Genomic DNA, 18,979 nt, shown 5'->3' on the forward strand with positions numbered 1-18,979 from the left:
AAGTCTCTGTAATGGTAAGAAAACGAGAGAGAGTGAGAGTGCGAGAGAAAATCATATTTCCTTTCACAGTGAAACTCACTGATGGCATTCTCAATCAATGCAATTGACTCAAGCTATTCACCCTCGCCATAGTGTTAGCATCCGAAAGACCCACATTGATATTAGATTTGAGATGTGGACAGCTGACAGGTGCTAATGCTAGCGCTACAAGCGGCTAACACTACAACAGGCTAACATTATGAGAGGCTAACAGTACAACAGGCTAACATTGTGAGAGGCTAACACTACAACAGGCTAACATTATGAGAGGCTAACACCACAACAGGCTAACATTATGAGAGGCTAACACTACAACAGGCTAATATTATGAGAGGCTAACACTACAACAGGCAAAAATTATGAGAGGCTAACACTACAACAGGCAAAAATTATGAGAGGCTAACACTACAACAGGCTAACATTATGAGAGGCTAACACCACAACAGGCTAACATTATGAGAGGCTAACACTACAACAGGCTAACATTATGAGAGGCTAACACTACAACAGGCTAACACTACAACAGGCAAAAATGATGAGAGGCTAACACTACAACAGGCTAACATTATGAGAGGCTAACACTACAACAGGCTAACATTACGAGAGCCTAACACTACAACAGGCTAACATTATGAGAGGCTAACACCACAACAGGCTAACATTATGAGAGGCTAACACTACAACAGGCTAACATTATGAGAGGCTAACACTACAACAGGCTAACATTATGAGAGCCTAACACTACAACAGGCTAACATTATGAGAGGCTAACACTACAACAGGCTAACATTATGAGAGCCTAACACTACGACACGCTAACACTACAACAGGCTAACATTATGAGAGGCTAACACCACAACAGGCTAACATTATGAGAGGCTAACACTACAACAGGCTAACATTATGAGAGGCTAACACTACAACAGGCTAACATTATGAGAGCCTAACACTACAACAGGCTAACATTATGAGAGGCTAACACTACAACAGGCTAACATTATGAGAGCCTAACACTACGACACGCTAACACTACAACAGGCTAACATTATGACAGGCTAACACTACAACAGGCTAACATTATGAGAGCCTAACACTACAACAGGCTAACACTACAACAGGCTAACATTATGAGAGGCTAACACTACATCAGGCTAACATTATGACAGGCTAACACTACGACAGGCTAACATTATGAGAGGCTAACACTACAACAGGCTAACATTATGACAGGCTAACACTACAACAGGCTAACATTATGAGAGGCTAACACTACAACAGGCTAACATTATGACAGGCTAACACTACAACAGGCTAACATTATGAGAGGCTAACACTACAACAGGCTAACATTATGAGAGGCTAACACTAAAGTCAAATAAACCCATTCCCCTCTGGACTTCCTCCTTTCCCTCTAATCTTACTGACCAACAGAATGTGGCCAAAAGTCGTGCACTATAATATAGTTTAACATGGCTTCGGGGAATAGGGTGTCCGACAGAGACGGAGAGTATAAGGTTCAGACGATACAAATGGATCATTATTGACCTGCCGTTGTCTCATCAGCCTGTTCCCTCCCTGTTTATATCCATGTGTGGTGTCTGTGACAGTGGCAGGGTTAAGAGCTGCTCTTGCGGTACAGCGGCGTGATGGAGTGTCATTACGTTGCTACCATACCGCTTTGACCTGCTGCAGATTGCACTCATTTCCCCTGGCCCCGCTTTCCTCTGTCTCTGACATTGTATGTGTGTGCGTGTGTGTGTGTGTGTGTGAACGCAGCATAATGGCTAGAATAAGGACGGTGGACCTTTCCACCTGGGACGTTATTACAGTATAACCGGAGGGTTTGGGTTGGGTATATTTGGCCGATTCATCCACAACCCAGACTGCTCTGACACTAATGTGTACTTACCACTGATACAGTACAGTGCAACACCAGGTACATGGCTTTTGGAGAAAAGGGAACTAGTAGCAGAGGAACGCAAAAGCTGAATTTGTTGTTTTATTGTTAATTACCAAGATTGAAGTGTGGTTTCTTTTCCCTGGCAGTGTTATTGAAGGTCAGGGACATTACAGTATCATCTACCGTCAAAAAACGGTGTCTTTTCATGTATTTTTGGATGATTCTAGGCCTGGGTCACTTGTTATATATGAATTGTTTCATTCATTAAGTCATTCATCAACATGAAAACATAACTTTTAACCAACACTCTCTAAAGGCTGAAACAGCCCACCCTGGTCAACCAGTGATTACAACTCACCTTCAGTACAAAGTTATCCTCAGCCTGTAATTTGAGGTCCAGCACAGACTGCTTGACATGCTTCTCAAACTCCGGGTCTCTCTTCCTGGGGACGTCCAGAGCAGGGAACAGGTCTCCGATAAGCCCCATGAACACTGGCATGTCATCTGTCACGATCTTAGGGATGTTGAAGTCTCTCAGAGCCCGCATGAGGACCTGGTCCTCAGGCCGATCTGGGTCACCCCGCTTCAGGGAGCCAGCCACCACCAGGACAGACTTGATGGCCCTCAACCCCCAGTCATAGTGGTCCTGGAGACCAGGGAGAGACGGAACATTAATATTTAAGGCACATTTTCCTTTTCCAAGAATGACAAAGATGTGTAATGGAAGGGATAGAAATGGAATGGATAGAAATGGATGTACCAAAAGTCTCCGAAAGTGCTTGTTTACTAGACAGACAAAGCATAGTCTTTGTTGTTTTGAAATGCCAAACATGATTGTGTCCTTTTTTCTGGTTTCAGCTGAACATATTTTGAAAGTAAGACAAGGACAAATGGTCAAACATATTTTAAACATATTTTTTACCCCTTTTTCGTGATATTGGTAGTTACAATCTTGTCCCATTGCTGCAACTTTCGTACGGACTCAGGAGAGGTGAAGGTCGAGAGCCATGAATCCTCCGAAACACGACCCTGCCAAGCCGCACTGCTTCTTGACACACTGCTAGCTTAACCCAGAAGCCAGCTGCACCAATGTGTCGGAGGAAACACCAAACAGTGTGCATGCACCCAGCCCGCCACAAGGAGTCGCTAGAGCGCAATGGAACAAGGACGTCCAGGCCGGCCAGACTGTCCCCTAACCCGAAACGACGTTGGGCCAATTGTGCATCACCTCATGGGTCTCCCAGTCACGGACCAGCCTGGGAACGAACCAGGGTCTGTAGTGATGCCTTAGACCACTGCGCCTCTCGGGAGGCCCAAACAAGATATTCTAACACGTTAATCTATACATATATCTTTTTACACACAAGTTTGCACAAAGCAAGTTATTTCATATTATAAACTGGGTGGTTCGAGCCCTGAATGCTGATTGGCTGACAGCCGTATACCACGGGTATGACAAAACATGTATTTGTGCTGCTCCAATTACATTGATAACCAGTTTAAAATAGCAATAAGGCACCTTGGGGGTTTGTGGTATATGACTAATATGCCATAGCTAAGGGCTGTATCCAGGCACTCCCCGTTGCGTCATGCAAAATGACATCCTTTAGCCGTCTTATATTGGCCATATACCACACACCCCCATGCCTTATTGCTTAAATAGAGCCCTGAGTACCAGGCCATTAGTTATCTGATGATCGTACTACTAATGCATGTCCAGAGTGCATAACAGGAGATTACCATGACTCAGCAGTCACATGGAATTTTACTGCGGTCATGACTCAGTTCTTCTCTATATCGAGCCATTTTTGTGTAATAACCAATATGGACATAATGGAGCTAGCCTAACCTAGTCCCAGATCTGTTTGTGCTGTCTTGCCAAATCCTACTGTATGGTCATTGTCTTGCCACAATGACCATGTGAGTTGCCAAGCCAGCACAAACAGACAAGGGACCAGGCTATAATGGAGCTAGTGCATAAGATCAGGGATCTGAAGCATACTGTACCTGTTTGGAAAGCAGCTCTTTGCAGAGTGTGTAGAGGGTGATGAACTTCCTTGCCAGGACTCTGGCATCGAGGAAACCTTCAGCCACCAACATGATCTCACAGATCAATTCAAAGTCTGGTACTACCATGGCACAAGGCCTACAGAGAGGGAGGGAGGTAGAGAGGGAAAGAGAGAAGGAAGGAGGGAGAAATAGAGAGTAAGATTTAGTTCAGAGGGCTGACACAGTCATGTGGCTTCTAGTCAATCCTGTTTTTGTTCCGTGTGTTACCTAAACAGGGCCTTGAGATTCTCAGGTAGTTCTGTCCTGCCAGCGTAGCCTGGGTTCATGGTGATGAAGATACCTACAGAGGGGAAAAGATTCACCTCCTCGCCCATGAAGTTAAACCTCTGCTTCTTATCTCGGATGGCGTCCTGGATGCTCTTCACCTGGACAGGACAGATATATAGATATACATAGATATATAGAGATATAAGACAGTCAGGGACTAAACTCAGCAAAAAAAGAAACGTCCCTTTTTCAGGACCCTGTCTTTCAAAGATAATTCATAAACATCCAAATAACTTCACATTGTAAAGGGTTTAAACACTGTATCCCATGCTTGTTCAATGAACCATAAACAATTAATGAACATGCACCTGTGGAACGGTCATTAAAACACTAACAGCTTACAGATGGTAGGCAATTAAGGTCAGAGTTATGAAAACTTAGGACACTAAAGAGGCCTTTCTGCTGACTCTGAAAAACACAAAAAGAAAGATGCCTGGGGACCCTGCTCATCTGCGTGAACGTGCCTTAGGCATGCTGCAAGGAGGCATGAGGACTACAGATGTAGCCAGGGCAATAAATTGCAATGTCCATACTGTGAGATGCCTAAGACAGCGCTACAGGGAGACAGGACGGACAGCTGATCGTCCTCGCAGTGGCAGACCACGTGTAACAACACCTGCACAGGATCGGTACAAACAAATATCACACCTACGGGACAGGTACAGGATGACAACAGCAACTGCGCGAGTTACACCAGGAACGCACAATCCCTCCATCATTGATCAGACTGTCCGCAATAGGCTGAGAGAGGCTAGACTGAGGGCCTGTAGGCCTGTTGTAAGGCAGGTCCTCACCAGACATCACTGGAAACAACGTCGCCTATGGGCACAAACCCACCGTCACTGAACCAGACAGGACTGGCAAATAGTGCTCTTCACTGACGAGTCACGGTTTTGTCTCACCAGGGGTGATCATCTGATTCGCGTTCATCGTCGAAGGAATGACCGTTACAACGAGGCCTGTACTCTGGAGCGGGATCGATTCGGAGGTGGAGGTGTGTCACAGCATCATCGGACTGAGTTTGTTGTCATTGCAGGCAATCTCAATGCTGTGCGTTACAGGGAAGACATCCTTCTCCCACATGTGGTACCCTTCCTGCAGGCTCATCCTGACATGATCCTGCAGCATGACAATGCCACCAGCCATACTGCTCGTTCTGTGCATGATTTCCTGCAAGACAGGAATGTCAGTGTTCTGCCAAGGGCAGCGAAGACTGGATCTCAATCCCATTGAGCATGTCTGTGACCTATTGGATCGGAGGGTGAGGGCTAGGGCCATTCCCCCCAGAAATCTCTGGGAACTCGCAGGTGCCTTGGTGGAAGAGTGGGATAAAATCTCACAGCAAGGACTGGCAAATCTGGTGCAGTCCATGAGGAGATGCACTGCAGCTCTTAATGCAGCTGGTGGCCACACCACTTTTGATTTTGATCCCCCCCCCCTTTGTTCAGGGACACATTATTTAATTTCTGTTAGTCACATGTCTGTGGAGCTTGTTCAGTTTATGTTTCAGTTGTTGTTCATACAAATATTTATTTATTTGCTGAAAATAAACGCAGTTGACAGTAAGAGGATGTTTCTTTTTTTGCTGAGTTTAGAAAAAATGGTTCCAAAAGGGTTCTGCGGATGTCCCCATAGGTAGGTGATCTTGTAAGATACTACCACTCGCATTCAATCACCAACAAACACAAAATGGAACGGTATTCACACTCTAAAAAATAGCCAAGGCAATGATATTTGCTATAAGCTATAAGCTAGCTTTTACCTGAATGATGAAACGGCAACACTAGTTCATCCTCATCATTTCACATATCCTACATCTATGTGTGTGTGTGTCTAGGATGTGTACAGTAAGAATGAGATTAACTTTTCCGTGTCCTTGGCTGAACCCAAGATCTCGACTGTACAGGGTGTGGTAAAATAGATTAGTTTAGAAAATGATGTGTTTACTCTGTGTATATGAAACAGCACTCTCATAATTATACACCCATTAGTCATTATTCATCATCCAGTCTGGTATTTTGCAGACAATTTCACCAACAGACAGTTGTGTTGAGGATAAGAGAGGGGCTGAATTTAGCTAATTTGTCTCCATTCAGCTGTGTCTGTGCTGCCTTCTGTTTCCCTGCCCTTTACCTAATGGAGAATTGATCCTGCCACCTGCGAACGCACTCACAAACTGCAGCTACGTTATGGCGCCTGCTCTCCCCTTAAACAGAATGGATTATCGTACACCTTCCTCTGACATTCGCTTATGGAGAAGACGGGTGGGTCGTATTCATTAGGCAAAGAACAGAAGAAAAACAGACTGAGAAAGAGGGTGGGAGGCACTACCAGGACTTGTCCAATGAGAAACGCTAATTTTGTTGTTCCGTTGAAAAACAGTTTAAAATGTTTTCTGTAGCGTGCTGTTATGAACACAACCTGGGTGAAGCGCAGAGGAAGGAGAAGAGTGTCACGCCCTGACCATTGAGACCCCTTGGATTCTCTATAGTGGTTTAGGTCAGGGTATGACTAGGGGGGTGTTCTAGAATGTGTATTTCTATGTTGCTGGTTTTGTATGGTTCCCAATTAGAGGCAGCTGGTAATCGTTGCCTCTAATTGGGGATCATATTTAGGAAGCCCTTTTCCCCCACCTGCTTTGTGGGATATTGTTTGTGTGTGCAAGTTGCACCACTTATGTGGTGGTGCGTGGGTTTTTTTTGGTGTAGAAGTTTCACCCGAATAAAATATGTGGAACCTGACACACGCTGCGCCTTGGTCCGACCTTTTTCACGAGCGTGACAGAGGGTACTGGAGCGGGTAGGAGAGTGCCCTTCAGAACCATTTGATTGTTTTCTGCCCGGTCTTATCCAAGGTCTTCTTCCTTTCATCCTTTCCAAGCAAAGCTTGATTTATTATTCAATACGCCTGCTAACGCCCAGCTATTGCTCCGTTCTGCCACTTTACAATTTCAAAGTTCTCTCTCTCACTGACTTATTGAGAATGTTTCCTTTCATAGCTAGCTGCCGGGGAGAGGGCAGAGAAACTGGCTGTGCTGTGCTATACTACCGGTCTGATGATGAAACCCTATCCACATCATCTACTGCACATAATGTTATGATATGGGTTAAGGTAAGTGTTAGGACATAGACAAACACACTATCTGGGATACACTTTCATACTCCATCCCCCAGGGGGCAGCAGCAACCTTGTCCAAATGCTGAGTCTGGTTGATAAGCACATCAGGTGCTACCAATTAAGGTGATCGTCGGTGAGTTTCCCAGTTTGCAGTGATGCTACTGGGGTTTTTTTTGGTTTTAAGAGGGGTTTTTTCTCCACCTAGGTGAGATTGCTGTCTCCCTGGAAGCATGTATCCATCACGTCCTCAAATGATGATTTGTCAGATAAATGCATACATTCATTTAGGTTACAGGTCATGTAACTAGGCCTAGGACACCTAGACAAAGTGAGTACAACAATATCCGTAGGCTAGTTATGAGTTTTGCAACAATACACATTACAATGATGACAAAATATGAATGGGTACTGTGCTAACTCAATGCAATCATTGCTTATTAGTACTGTATACAGTGAGTTCCAAAAGTATTGTGCCCAATAGAAATGAATGGTAAATAATGTATTGTGTAATTTAGGAGTCACTTTTAAGGAAGAGTAAAATGTTTCTAAACACATCTACATTCATGTGGATGCTACTATGATTATGGATAGTCCTGAATGAATCGTGAATAATGAGTGGGAATTACAGACACACAAATATCATACCCCCAAGACATGCTAACCTCTCACAATTACAAGAAAAGGGGAGGTTAGCATTTTGGATGGGGGTATGATATTTTTGCGTCTAACCTTCTCGCTCATCCTTATTCACGATTCATTCAGGACTATCTGCAATAGAAGTGCTTAATAGTAACATATGATATTCTTCTTTACAGTACAGAGACTAAATAAAAAGGGTCACTGTGCCAATACCTTTGGAGCGTATGATTAGCCCAGGGACATGCTTACCTGCACAGCGACCACAGACAGCACCTCCACAGAGATCCTGTTAAATTCATCAAAGCAGCCCCACGCTCCTGTCTGGGCCAGGCCTTTATAGATGTTGCCACACGACTGCAGGAAGGGTCAGAGAGAGAGAAGAGAGAGGGAGATGTGTTCTATACAGAGTCAAATTGAAAGTAAGAATGACAACAGACGTTTGAGATTTACCACAAAAGCAAGGGCCTAAACTTTCTTGCCTAAACGGGTGACATTTTGTTGCCGTCTGTCTACTCCAATATGAAAAAGGTTAAATGCCAACTCACACCATCAGCTTTCTCCACAGACACAGAAACAGCCTCCTGAGATTCACTAGACAGGGGAGAGGTAGGATCCAAGTCTCTCCTCTCTATTATAGGGCAGAGCCCTGATACTAACCAAGCCTGACTGTGTGTGCCGCTTGGTTGTATGACTTTACACCATCGCTGCATCTCCTGGTGCATATTAGCGCTTCTCTCTGACACAGTGTGGTGTGTGTGTGTGTGTGTGTGTGTGTGTGTGTAGAGTGAGAAGGGCAATAATAATTCTCCTGTCTAGGCAGGCAGCAACAAGCTGTATGAAGAGATTGTGCCTGCGTCTCTATTGACCACTCTATATGCAGTGTGTGTGTGTGTGTTGAAGCAGGAACACTGAGAAGGGTGTCTGACACCACTTAACAGCAAAATAAATGCATCCATCAGGTTGAACTGTTATGTTCTTCCTTCAAGGACAGAGGGAGAGAGAGGAGAAGACCGACAGGGAGCTCTCTTTACCCTCCTCTCCCCTCCATCTCTGTGTCAGATATCCACACCGAGTAGAGTTGGAGAAGCAGGACTTAGATCAGGGTAACTGGCGGCCCGCCCCCCTTTTGAAGGCCATCGGATTAACCCCCCATCCACCCCTGCCCCCCCCACCCCCAAAAAAACTCAGTCTGGGTCTCAATTTACTGTTGCGAATTAGAATAGTAGACTACACAAGGTGCAATTTGGTTGGTACAAATTTGGTTGTGCATCAGATGTTTTACTCTTGTTATGTCAGTCACTGATAGTCAGTCAATTAGACCGTGTCAGTTAACTTTTTTTAGATTGCTAAATTAGTTCAGTGGCCAGCTATCCAAACTTGTTATCATGGTCGAATTATCCGGGGGGCACCCATTGATTTTGTAATTTAGTCTCACTCAGATATACGCTGCTCAAAAAAATAAAGGGAACACTTAAACAACACAATGTAACTCCAAGTCAATCACACTTCTGTGAAATCAAACTGTCCACTTAGGAAGCAACACTGATTGACAATACATTTTACCTGCTGTTGTGCAAATGGAATAGACAACAGGTGAAAATTATAGGCAATTAGCAAGACACCCCCAATAAAGGAGTGGTTCTGCAGGTGGTAATCACAGACCACTTCTCAGTTCCTATGCTTCCTGGCTGATGTTTTGGTCACTTTTGAATGCTGTCAGTGCTTTCACTCTAGTGGTAGCATGAGACGGAGTCACACACACACAAGTGGCTCAGGTAGTGCAGCTCATCCAGGATGGCACATCAATGCGAGCTGTGGCAAGAAGGTTTGCTGTGTCTGTCAGCGTAGTGTCCAGAGCATGGAGGCACTACCAGGAGACAGGTCAGTACACCAGGAGATGTGAAGGAGGCCATAGGAGGGCAACAACCCAGCAGCAGGACCGCTACCTCCGCCTTTGTGCAAGGAGGAGCACTGCCAGAGCCCTGCAAAATGACCTCCAGCAGGCCACAAATGTGCATGTGTCTGCTCAAACGGTCAGAAACAGACTCCATGAGGGTGGTATGAGGGCCCGATGTCCACAGGTGGGGGTTGTGCTTACAGCCCAACACCGTGCAGGACGTTTGACATTTGCCAGAGAACACCAAGATTGGCAAATTCGCCACTGGCGCCCTGTGCTCTTCACAAATGAAAGCAGGTTCACACTGAGCACGTGACAGACGTTACAGAGTCTGGAGACGCCGTTGAGAACGTTCTGCTGCCTGCAACATCCTCCAGCATGACCGGTTTGACGGTGGGTCAGTCATGGTGCGGGGTGGCATTTCTTTGGGGGGCCACACAGCCCTCCATGTGCTCGCCAGAGGTAGCCTGACTGCCATTAGGTACCAAGATGAGATCCTCAGACCCCTTGTGAGACCATATGCTGGTGCGGTTGGCCCTGGGTTCCTCCTAATTGCAAGACAATGCTAGACCTCGTGTGGCTGGAGTGTGTCAGCAGTTCCTGCAAGAGGAAGGCATTGGGTTTGTTGGTTTGGCCCACCCGTTCCCCAGACCTGAATCCAATCGAGCACATCTGGGACATCATGTCTCACTCCATCCACCAACGCCACGTTGCACCACAGACCGTCCAGGAGTTGGCGGATGCTTTAGTCCAAGGCTGGGAGGAGATCCCTCAGGAGACCATCCGCCACCTCATCAGGAGCATGCCCAGGCGTTGTAGGGAGGTCATACAGGCACGTGGAGGCCACACACACTACTGAGCCTCATTTTGACTTGTTTTAAGGACATTACATCAAAGTTGGATCAGCCTGTAGTGTGGTTTTCCACTTTAATTTTGAGTGTGACTCCAAATCCAGACCTCCATGGGTTGATAAATTTGATTTCCATTGATCATTTTTGTGTTCAACTTTGCAAAGAAAAAAGTATTTAATAAGAATATTTCATTCATTCAGATCTAGGATGTGTTATTTTAGTGTTCCCTTTATTTTTTTGAGCAGTGTATTAAAATCTGCAAACATTTCTCTCCACCCTATGGCAAAATGTGTAGAATTGCACGAAATGAATTCTAAAAAAGTGTTTTAAATGTTCTCTGCTGTCAAGAGTGGGGCCACTAAGATGTTTTGCCCACAACGTGGGAGGTATGATGTGGGTACGCAGACTCGTGAGCAACTGCGGGCCCTCATGATGAGTTGTTTTGTTGTGTCCCCCACCCCCATCAAAAGTTGCCCAACCCTGACTTAGATGATTCATAGCCTGTCTGCAGAAGGAGTGGGAGCCCACCTTGTAGTCCATCTGCTCGGAGCAGTTGAATACATAGACCATGATGCCAAGGGCTCGGCCCAGATCCTTGGTGGTCTCTGTCTTGCCAGTGCCTGCTGGGCCTGCTGGAGCACCACTCATAGTCAGGTGGAGGGACTGGGTAAGAGTGATGTAGCACCTGGGAAACACACACATTCTTAGTAATAACAACTTCACTTCATAGGCTGATTAACTCAAGTCAAATAACAAGCAGGCATTGAAATGCAACAACAATCTGCATGTTTCAATAGCACACTAAGGTGTTGAGGAGGACTGATGGAGACGATCAAATCTGAAATTCATTATCAATATAAATGCGTTGTTTCGCCTCTGAAATCAATGTGGTAATCGTTTCAGCAAGCAGAGGGTAAATAGACAATATATTGTGAGAGAGAGAGAGTGTGTGTTAAAGAGATATGCAAGCTACCGGAAGACAAACGATCCAATTTGTGTCATCCAGAGACTGTTGCCAACGTTTTTAATAGTCATTTTGGAAATATGGCCATATATCTCACAATCAACTGTCTGGGTGGCTACAAACCTGCTTGTTCGGAATGCCTAAACACAGTTCTCAGAAGGGGCTGAAACACTTTAACTGAGAAGTATTGTGTATGTATGATTACATCATTGTTTTTCTACCAGGGGGATGCCATCACAATCCTTAAAAACACAGCTTCCAGAATTATGTGATTGAAATCCAAACACATCTGAAACCTGAAATCAAACTGTTTAAGTTGGCCAGTAGCCATCTGTGAGTGAATGACAACTTTATATCAAACTTTCCCTGACTCCAGTATGGCTGAATGACAGAGGGTCAGTGGTCAAAAGTTTGACAGGCAGAGATAACGAGATAGAGCACAGTCTCTGGCCATATGCTGCCTCTACGAGCACATGGCCGCTGATCAGTGATCCAGCCTTCAAACACCATTGTCTTTGTGGTGCTTTGTTCTGGCTTCAAAGGGAATGGGCTAATGGTCAGTTCCACAGCTACAGCACAGTTTGCCAGAGGACTACAGAAACAGGTCATAAATCCACTTTTTATATTCAGACCTTATCTGTGATAATTTCCCACAATAATTTAGGAACCCGGTTCAAGCTGCAATTGCTTGTATGAAAGGTGCTAAACAACAAAACATGTTCCTTATGATTCGTTTTATTAATCCAAGAGAATACGTTGCAGATAGAAATGGCATGAATAGAACTGACATGATTCCTTAGAATCAGAGAGGCGTGTTCGTTCTGCATAATACATTTCTATCGGAATGTTGGCCAATGTGTCAGTCCTCTGGCCCTGGTACCCGCTTATTCCTACATATGAGAAACTAACCACAATAACAATCCCAGGCCCCCGTCCCCGCAGAAGGCCTTTTGGTAGGCCATCATTGTAAATAAGAATTTGTTCTTAACTGACTTGCCTAAAAAAACAATTAGCCACAATAGTGAATTTGCAGTTCACCTTCAAAATAAAAGTTTCTCATTGAAAGTGATGCTAATGGATAAAAACAGTGGAATCGTGCCATATTTGGACTAGATAATGCTAAACAAGTTTGGCATCCCACTGTAGGTGTATTCGACTGCATAACTGCATTGAGAGCATACTTCTTTGGACTTTGCACTAGGCAAGGTAGCCTAGTGGTTAGAGCATTGGACTAGTAACTGAAAGGTTGCAAGTTCAAATCCCTGAGCTGACAAGGTACAAATCTGTTGTTCTGCCCCCCCACTCTTCCTAGGCCATCATTGAAAATAAGAATTTGTTCTTAACTGACTTGCCTAGTTAAATAAAGATAAGCATGCATAAAAAGTATTTACCAAAATGATGAACCCAAAAAGCAATTAGAAAATAATTATTTTTATTGTTAGTCGTGACTCTAAACCTATAATGTTAGCCAGCTAACTAGCTAGCTAGCTAATCTCTTACATGTACAGTCCCAGTCAAAAGTTTGGACACAACTGTACTCATTCAAGAGTTTTTATTTTGACTATTTTCTACATTGTAGAATAATAGTGAAGACATCAAAACTATGAAATAACATGTATGGAATCATGTAGTAACCAAAAAAGTGTTAAACAAAATCAAAACATATTTTAGATTCATCAAAGTAGCCACCCTGCCCACAGCCGACTTGACCCACAACCGCCCCCGCCCCATTCCATGTGCCGAGTTGAGGGCTAATTTCACCACATGTGCAAAGCAGTCAAAGTTTAAGCACTGCCTTCGCCCAATCCTGATACATCCAATAAATCAGTGACGAAAATCCAAACACCAGAACTACTGCTGCTCGTTATCCTACCAATTCCATCACGCCCTGACAGATTATTTGGTTTTCGCTCAGAATCTGTTCACGAGAGATTAGGCTCGCCCTAACTTGTCTATCAAAAAAGTAAACTACCATAGTAGTACTTACCTGTGAGTGAGATGAAAACATTGTTTTTATTGGTCAGTGTACCTGTCAGTCAGAGGGGTTATGACAAGTCGTGGTGTGTTTCCCAGGTACTCGTATGAATAGAGGAACTGGGCGTCACAGATGTTGGCGAAGCAGTGCCTCTCCTTCTCATCCCAGCGATGACGTAGCTGAGACAACCATAGGAACGCCTGAGAGTTCTCCACCTGGCGATGGGGGAATGAGGGAATGGAGAGAGAGAGAGAGAGAGAGAGAGAGAGAGAGAGAGAGAGAGAGAGAGAGAATTGGAAGAAGACGAAAAACAGGGATGAGTAAAACAAAAACATCCAAAACACTTTCTGTCTTCGTTAAAGTTGCAAAACTTTTAAAAACCCTTTATCATTATGTTAATTTCATAATTGAGAAAAGGTTGAAAACAAACTGAAACTGATACCTTCTGAGCGATGATCTTAGCGACCACGTCCCTCGCATGGACGTCTATGGTGCAGATGGTCATGACCTTCTGGCGGTCGCCCGGCGACAGCTGTCCAATCAGCATGGAGATTAGTGTGTTGAGCTGGGCGACCTGCTTCCTGTTATATTCCTTCATGGCGTTCTCATATCCCTCCTCCAGACGGGAGAAGGCCATGCCCACGTCTGACGTCCACCAGATCTGAGTACACGTCAGGGCCACCTAGAGGGCGATATACACATTAGAAGTTAGAGGTCAAAGGTCAGAGGAAGACAGAGGTTCGAGTTACAGAGCTGAGAGCACTACACAGATCGATAAAAAGACACAGGTCATGGCAGGAGCGGTCAATCCTCCTCCTGGAGAGCTATTTGGTGTGCAGGCTTTTGTGACAGCCCTGCTCTAACACACCTTCGAATTCTAATGTACCTGAGCGGGGTAGTCAAACAGCCACTGCTCTCTGGGTTTGTCCTCATAGGCCATCACTGCCTCTGTCATCTCATGACGCACTGTTGACCGCATGGTTTCCAGAACCCGATTCAACCACATCTCCACCTGAAGACAACCACACAGATAATGATGACATAGAACACAGTGCAACCACACAGATAATGATGACATAGAACACAGTGCAACCACACAGATAATGATGACATAGAACACAGTGCAACCACACAGATAATGATGACATAGAACACAGTGCAACCACACAGATAATGATGACATACTACACAGCCATTCTATGAATGTGTTTGTCATTTTAGAACCGAGGGGCATCAGACAACATGAATAAACACAACTGGCTTTTCATTCAAACGAAGGTGTCTAATAGGGAACTAATACATGTGATTTACAGGCTTTGAGATTTCACAGATTGGACAGAGAACATCTGACAAATGCTATAACATCTTTCAATCCCTGTCCCCCATCATAGTGTTACCTGTCCGGTGCAGTCGCAGGGCTGATTAAAGGGGACATACTCCTCCTCCCTACTGAACATGCCCAGAGCTGTCTTAGTAGGGTTCCCCTCCGTGTCAGTCTCAAACTGCATCTTGGCTGTGTTGTCAAACAGCTTGGATAGATGTCTCTGGACCTAGGGACAGAGCGGGAAGAGTAGGGACCACGCGTTATTGACAGGTTTCAACAAAAGTCATTGTTCAACTATCCTTCAATATTGAAGAGAATAATTTAGCACTTTTTATACCCAGGATGAGGTGTAAAGACTCTGGCAAACTATGACCAACACTGCTCCCTTGTGGAGACTCAGAGTCCTACAGGTATGAGCCAAAAAACTGATCTAGGATCAGGTCTCAATCTGTCAATATAATTGTATTCAATATGATCTAAAAGGCTAAACTGATCCTAAATAAGCACGCCTAATCTGAGAGGCTTTGTGGATACACCTAATGGGTATAGGTTCCTACCTGGAGTGGGTTGGTTCCATTGGACAGTATGTCCAGCATGTCAGCAGAGGAGATGAAGTAGAATCTGGGGAAGGCCAGACGCTTGGTGTCCAGATACTCAGCCAAGGCCTTCTCACACAGAGACAGTCTACACAAGGTTACACACACCCATTATCAGTGAATTGTGTGAATATGTGCAAGTGTATAAATACATCCATGGGTCAGTTCTTACATTTGTATGTGTTGCCTTTTTCTATCGATAACACAATCATTCTCTTTGCTCGAACACAAATTTCAGTGCACCGTGAGACAGAAAATCCCATCACACCACCACAGACTCCCTCTCCTTCCCCCACCTGCTCTGAATGTCCTCCAGTTTGCTGAACAGGCCTGCTTTATTGGTGGCCTCCACCACGTTGGGCGTTTTATGGGCTGCGTTCGCCAGCTCTTTGAAATCGGCATCAATCCCTTCAAAGCGTTTGGAGTCCTGGGGAGAGTTGCATTGTGGGAGCCCGGCCAGGGGATAGGAGTTCCCAGAGGACAATCACACAGAGAGATATTAACTACAAACATCTGGCTTTAAGACTCCCACTGGAACCAGAGGAACAGCATCGCCATCAAGGTAATTAAGGAAATGTGTAATTCTGATTTACAAAAGTAGACTGGTGTTTAGACAACTAACGATTTATGAATTAACATGCATGAAAGTGGTACAGGCAGAGCCCTTATGAAGGATAAAAACAAACTTGTGAAATGGGAGTGCATGTGTGCATGCGAGTGTGTCTTTGAGCATGTGTGTGCATGTGTGTGTGTGTGTGTGTGTGTGTGTGTGTGTGTGTGTCTTTGAGCATGTGTGAGCATGTGTGTGCATGTGTGTGTGTGTGTGTGTGTGTGTGTCTGACCTCGGGCAGCTGTGAGCGGATGTCCTCAGAGCCTATGAAGATGCTCTCCAGATGGGTCCAGGTACGCTGCACCTCGAACCAGATGGATATCACTCCGTCCGCCACTGATAACTTCCGTTGCCACAGTGACACCTCTTCCAGAAAGTGGGCGATGTACTTGGAGGACATGAGGTTCTGCAGCTGGACCTGATTGTCCTCCAGGGTTTCAATCAGGTCCTCGTCCGAGCGCAGCAAGGGCACCTGGGTACGGTGGTGAGGCTCGTACTGGAACTGCATACCTGGAGCAATCAGTCAGTCAATCAACCAAACCAATAAGTCAGTCAATCAACCAAACCAATCAGTCAGTCAATCAACCAAACCAATAAGTCAGTCAATCAACCAAACCAATCAGTCAGTCAATCAACCCAAACCAATCAGTCAGTCAGTCAATCAACCAAACAGTCAGTCAGTCAATCAACCGAACCAATCAGTCAGTCAATCAACCCGAACCAATCAGTCAGTCAATCAACCAAACCAATCAGTCAGTCAATCAACCCGAACCAATCAGTCAGTCAATCAACCCGAAACAATCAGTCAGTCAATCAATCAAACCAATCAGTCAGTCAATCAACCAAACCAATCAGTCAGTCAATCAACCGAACCAATCAGTCAGTCAATCACTCAACAAAACCAATCAGTCAGTCCAATCAACCAAACCAATCAGTCAGTCAATCAACCAAACCAATCAGTCAATCAACCAAACCAATCACAGATTAAACATGAAAAGTACAGGCATCTGATAAAAGTCCTAATTGAGTTCAGTTTAAGGGTATTCTGTACTGTACCGGTCCATGTAGAGTTGAGTTCAGAGAGCACCTTCTCCATTCCCATCTCTTTGACAGCCTTGTCCACGATGCCCCTCACCTCCTCCTCAAAGTTGTGCAGGTTGAGCTGCAGCAGGTCCGCCAGTGTTGTCTCCTGGTCCATGGTGAAGCGCACCCCGGTGGCAGCCATTAGCTGGTGCCAGTGTCTGGCCCGTATGGCAGGGTTCTGGAGCTCTGCTACGGCCCTGAGGGAGGTTAGGAGGTTCTTTACCCTGCTGTCCAGACCCGAGAACGCCTCCCACGATCGCACCTAGGGGGAAGAAGGGTTTTTATGATACAATTCAGCATTAACCACCAAAAACACTGGTGAGTGTCAAGAGAAAGTAAGGGAGAGGCAAGGTGTGAGAAATGTATTTGGAAATGTACATGTTCTTTTACAATGGGTTTTTCCTTTTTGATTGTGGCCAATGTAATATCTCACTTTCTCTCCCTCTCCTCTTCTCCCCTCTGCACCTCCTTCTCCTCCACCTCCTCATCTCTCCCTCTCCTCTTCTCCCCTCTGCACCTCCTTCTCCTCCACCTCCTCATCTCTCCCTCTCCTCTTCTCCCCTCTGCACCTCCTTCTCCTCCACCTCCTCATCTCTTCCTCTCCTCTTCTCCCCTCTGCACCTCCTTCTCCTCCACCTCCTCATCTCTCCCTCTCCTCTTCTCCCCTCTGCACCTCCTTCTCCTCCACCTCCTCATCTCTTCCTCTCCTCTTCTCCCCTCTGCACCTCCTTCTCCTCCACCTCCTCATCTCTCCCTCTCCTCTTCTCCCCTCTGCACCTCCTTCTCCTCCACCTCCTCATCTCTCCCTCTCACCTCTTTATCCAATGCTCGGATGTCTCTATTGAAGCGTTTACACTCCAGTTCCATGTCCTCGACGTTGATGTCTCTCCATGGTGTGGTCCTCCAGGCAACCATAGTACTGTCTACTACAGCTATCATGTCCCACAGCTCCTTCAGCAGCCCCACCTCACGCCTGGGGAACCACAGGTTGTAACAATAAGTCAGTCAGACAGTACATCAATCAAACAATTGTGTTAATATAGTACTTTTCACAAAAAAACATTTGACAGAGTGCTTTACAGTAACCCGGCCTGGATCTTCTAAGGGAAAACCGTAGAAGGACAAACTCTCTCGAAGGAAGAAACCTTGTGAGGAAAGTCCTGTCTCACCTGCACTGTCGTAGTTGTCTGTAGTCAGAGACAGTCACCTCAAACAGGCCGGCAGACTCCACCAGCCCAGCCATCACAGCCTCCTTCTCCTGGATCTGTTTGTGGGATGCATTCAGCATGGCATATGGGTTCTCACTGTCAAACCTACAATAACACACAGAGGAACCACACAGCAAGGTTACTCTCTCAGCATCTGATATGGTTTCACATTGATACTAAGTTAACCTGATATTATAAATGTATTAACTACCAGGGAGAAAAAAGATTTGAAAGCCCCTTGTGTAGAGGGTCTTACTGACAAACCTACATCACACCAGCCTGAGCACCAGTCTGTCACCGTTTCAGCTGACTACTTTGTCAAGTCATGTTTGAATGGAGGTTGGCTACCCAGACCCATAGGCACATAGGCACATAGTCAATTATCAACCCGGACATCCATGACATTAATGAGAAAATCATGTCACTACAGAGGAACGAT

The 18,979-nt window shown here is 45.3% G+C and overlaps 1 protein-coding gene across 1 annotated transcript in view; it reads right to left on the reverse strand.

The window, feature by feature from the left end:
* dnah9 (dynein, axonemal, heavy chain 9) overlaps positions 1 to 18,979 on the reverse strand; it is a 141,668-nt gene that overhangs the window by 99,352 nt on the left and 23,337 nt on the right. The window contains exons 21-35 of the mRNA XM_029684902.2: positions 18,502 to 18,645; positions 18,146 to 18,305; positions 17,306 to 17,594; positions 16,482 to 16,759; positions 15,936 to 16,066; positions 15,601 to 15,727; positions 15,117 to 15,269; positions 14,606 to 14,731; positions 14,162 to 14,401; positions 13,774 to 13,934; positions 11,309 to 11,465; positions 8,282 to 8,386; positions 4,217 to 4,374; positions 3,947 to 4,085; positions 2,298 to 2,585 (exon numbers count right to left, since the gene is read on the reverse strand). Coding sequence (XP_029540762.2) covers positions 2,298 to 2,585; positions 3,947 to 4,085; positions 4,217 to 4,374; positions 8,282 to 8,386; positions 11,309 to 11,465; positions 13,774 to 13,934; positions 14,162 to 14,401; positions 14,606 to 14,731; positions 15,117 to 15,269; positions 15,601 to 15,727; positions 15,936 to 16,066; positions 16,482 to 16,759; positions 17,306 to 17,594; positions 18,146 to 18,305; positions 18,502 to 18,645 — 2,656 coding nt within the window. The remainder of the gene's footprint in view (positions 1 to 2,297; positions 2,586 to 3,946; positions 4,086 to 4,216; positions 4,375 to 8,281; positions 8,387 to 11,308; positions 11,466 to 13,773; positions 13,935 to 14,161; positions 14,402 to 14,605; positions 14,732 to 15,116; positions 15,270 to 15,600; positions 15,728 to 15,935; positions 16,067 to 16,481; positions 16,760 to 17,305; positions 17,595 to 18,145; positions 18,306 to 18,501; positions 18,646 to 18,979) is intronic.

The sequence above is a fragment of the Oncorhynchus nerka genome, linkage group LG16, assembly GCF_034236695.1.
Source record: "Oncorhynchus nerka isolate Pitt River linkage group LG16, Oner_Uvic_2.0, whole genome shotgun sequence".
NCBI classification, from domain to species: domain Eukaryota; kingdom Metazoa; phylum Chordata; class Actinopteri; order Salmoniformes; family Salmonidae; genus Oncorhynchus; species Oncorhynchus nerka.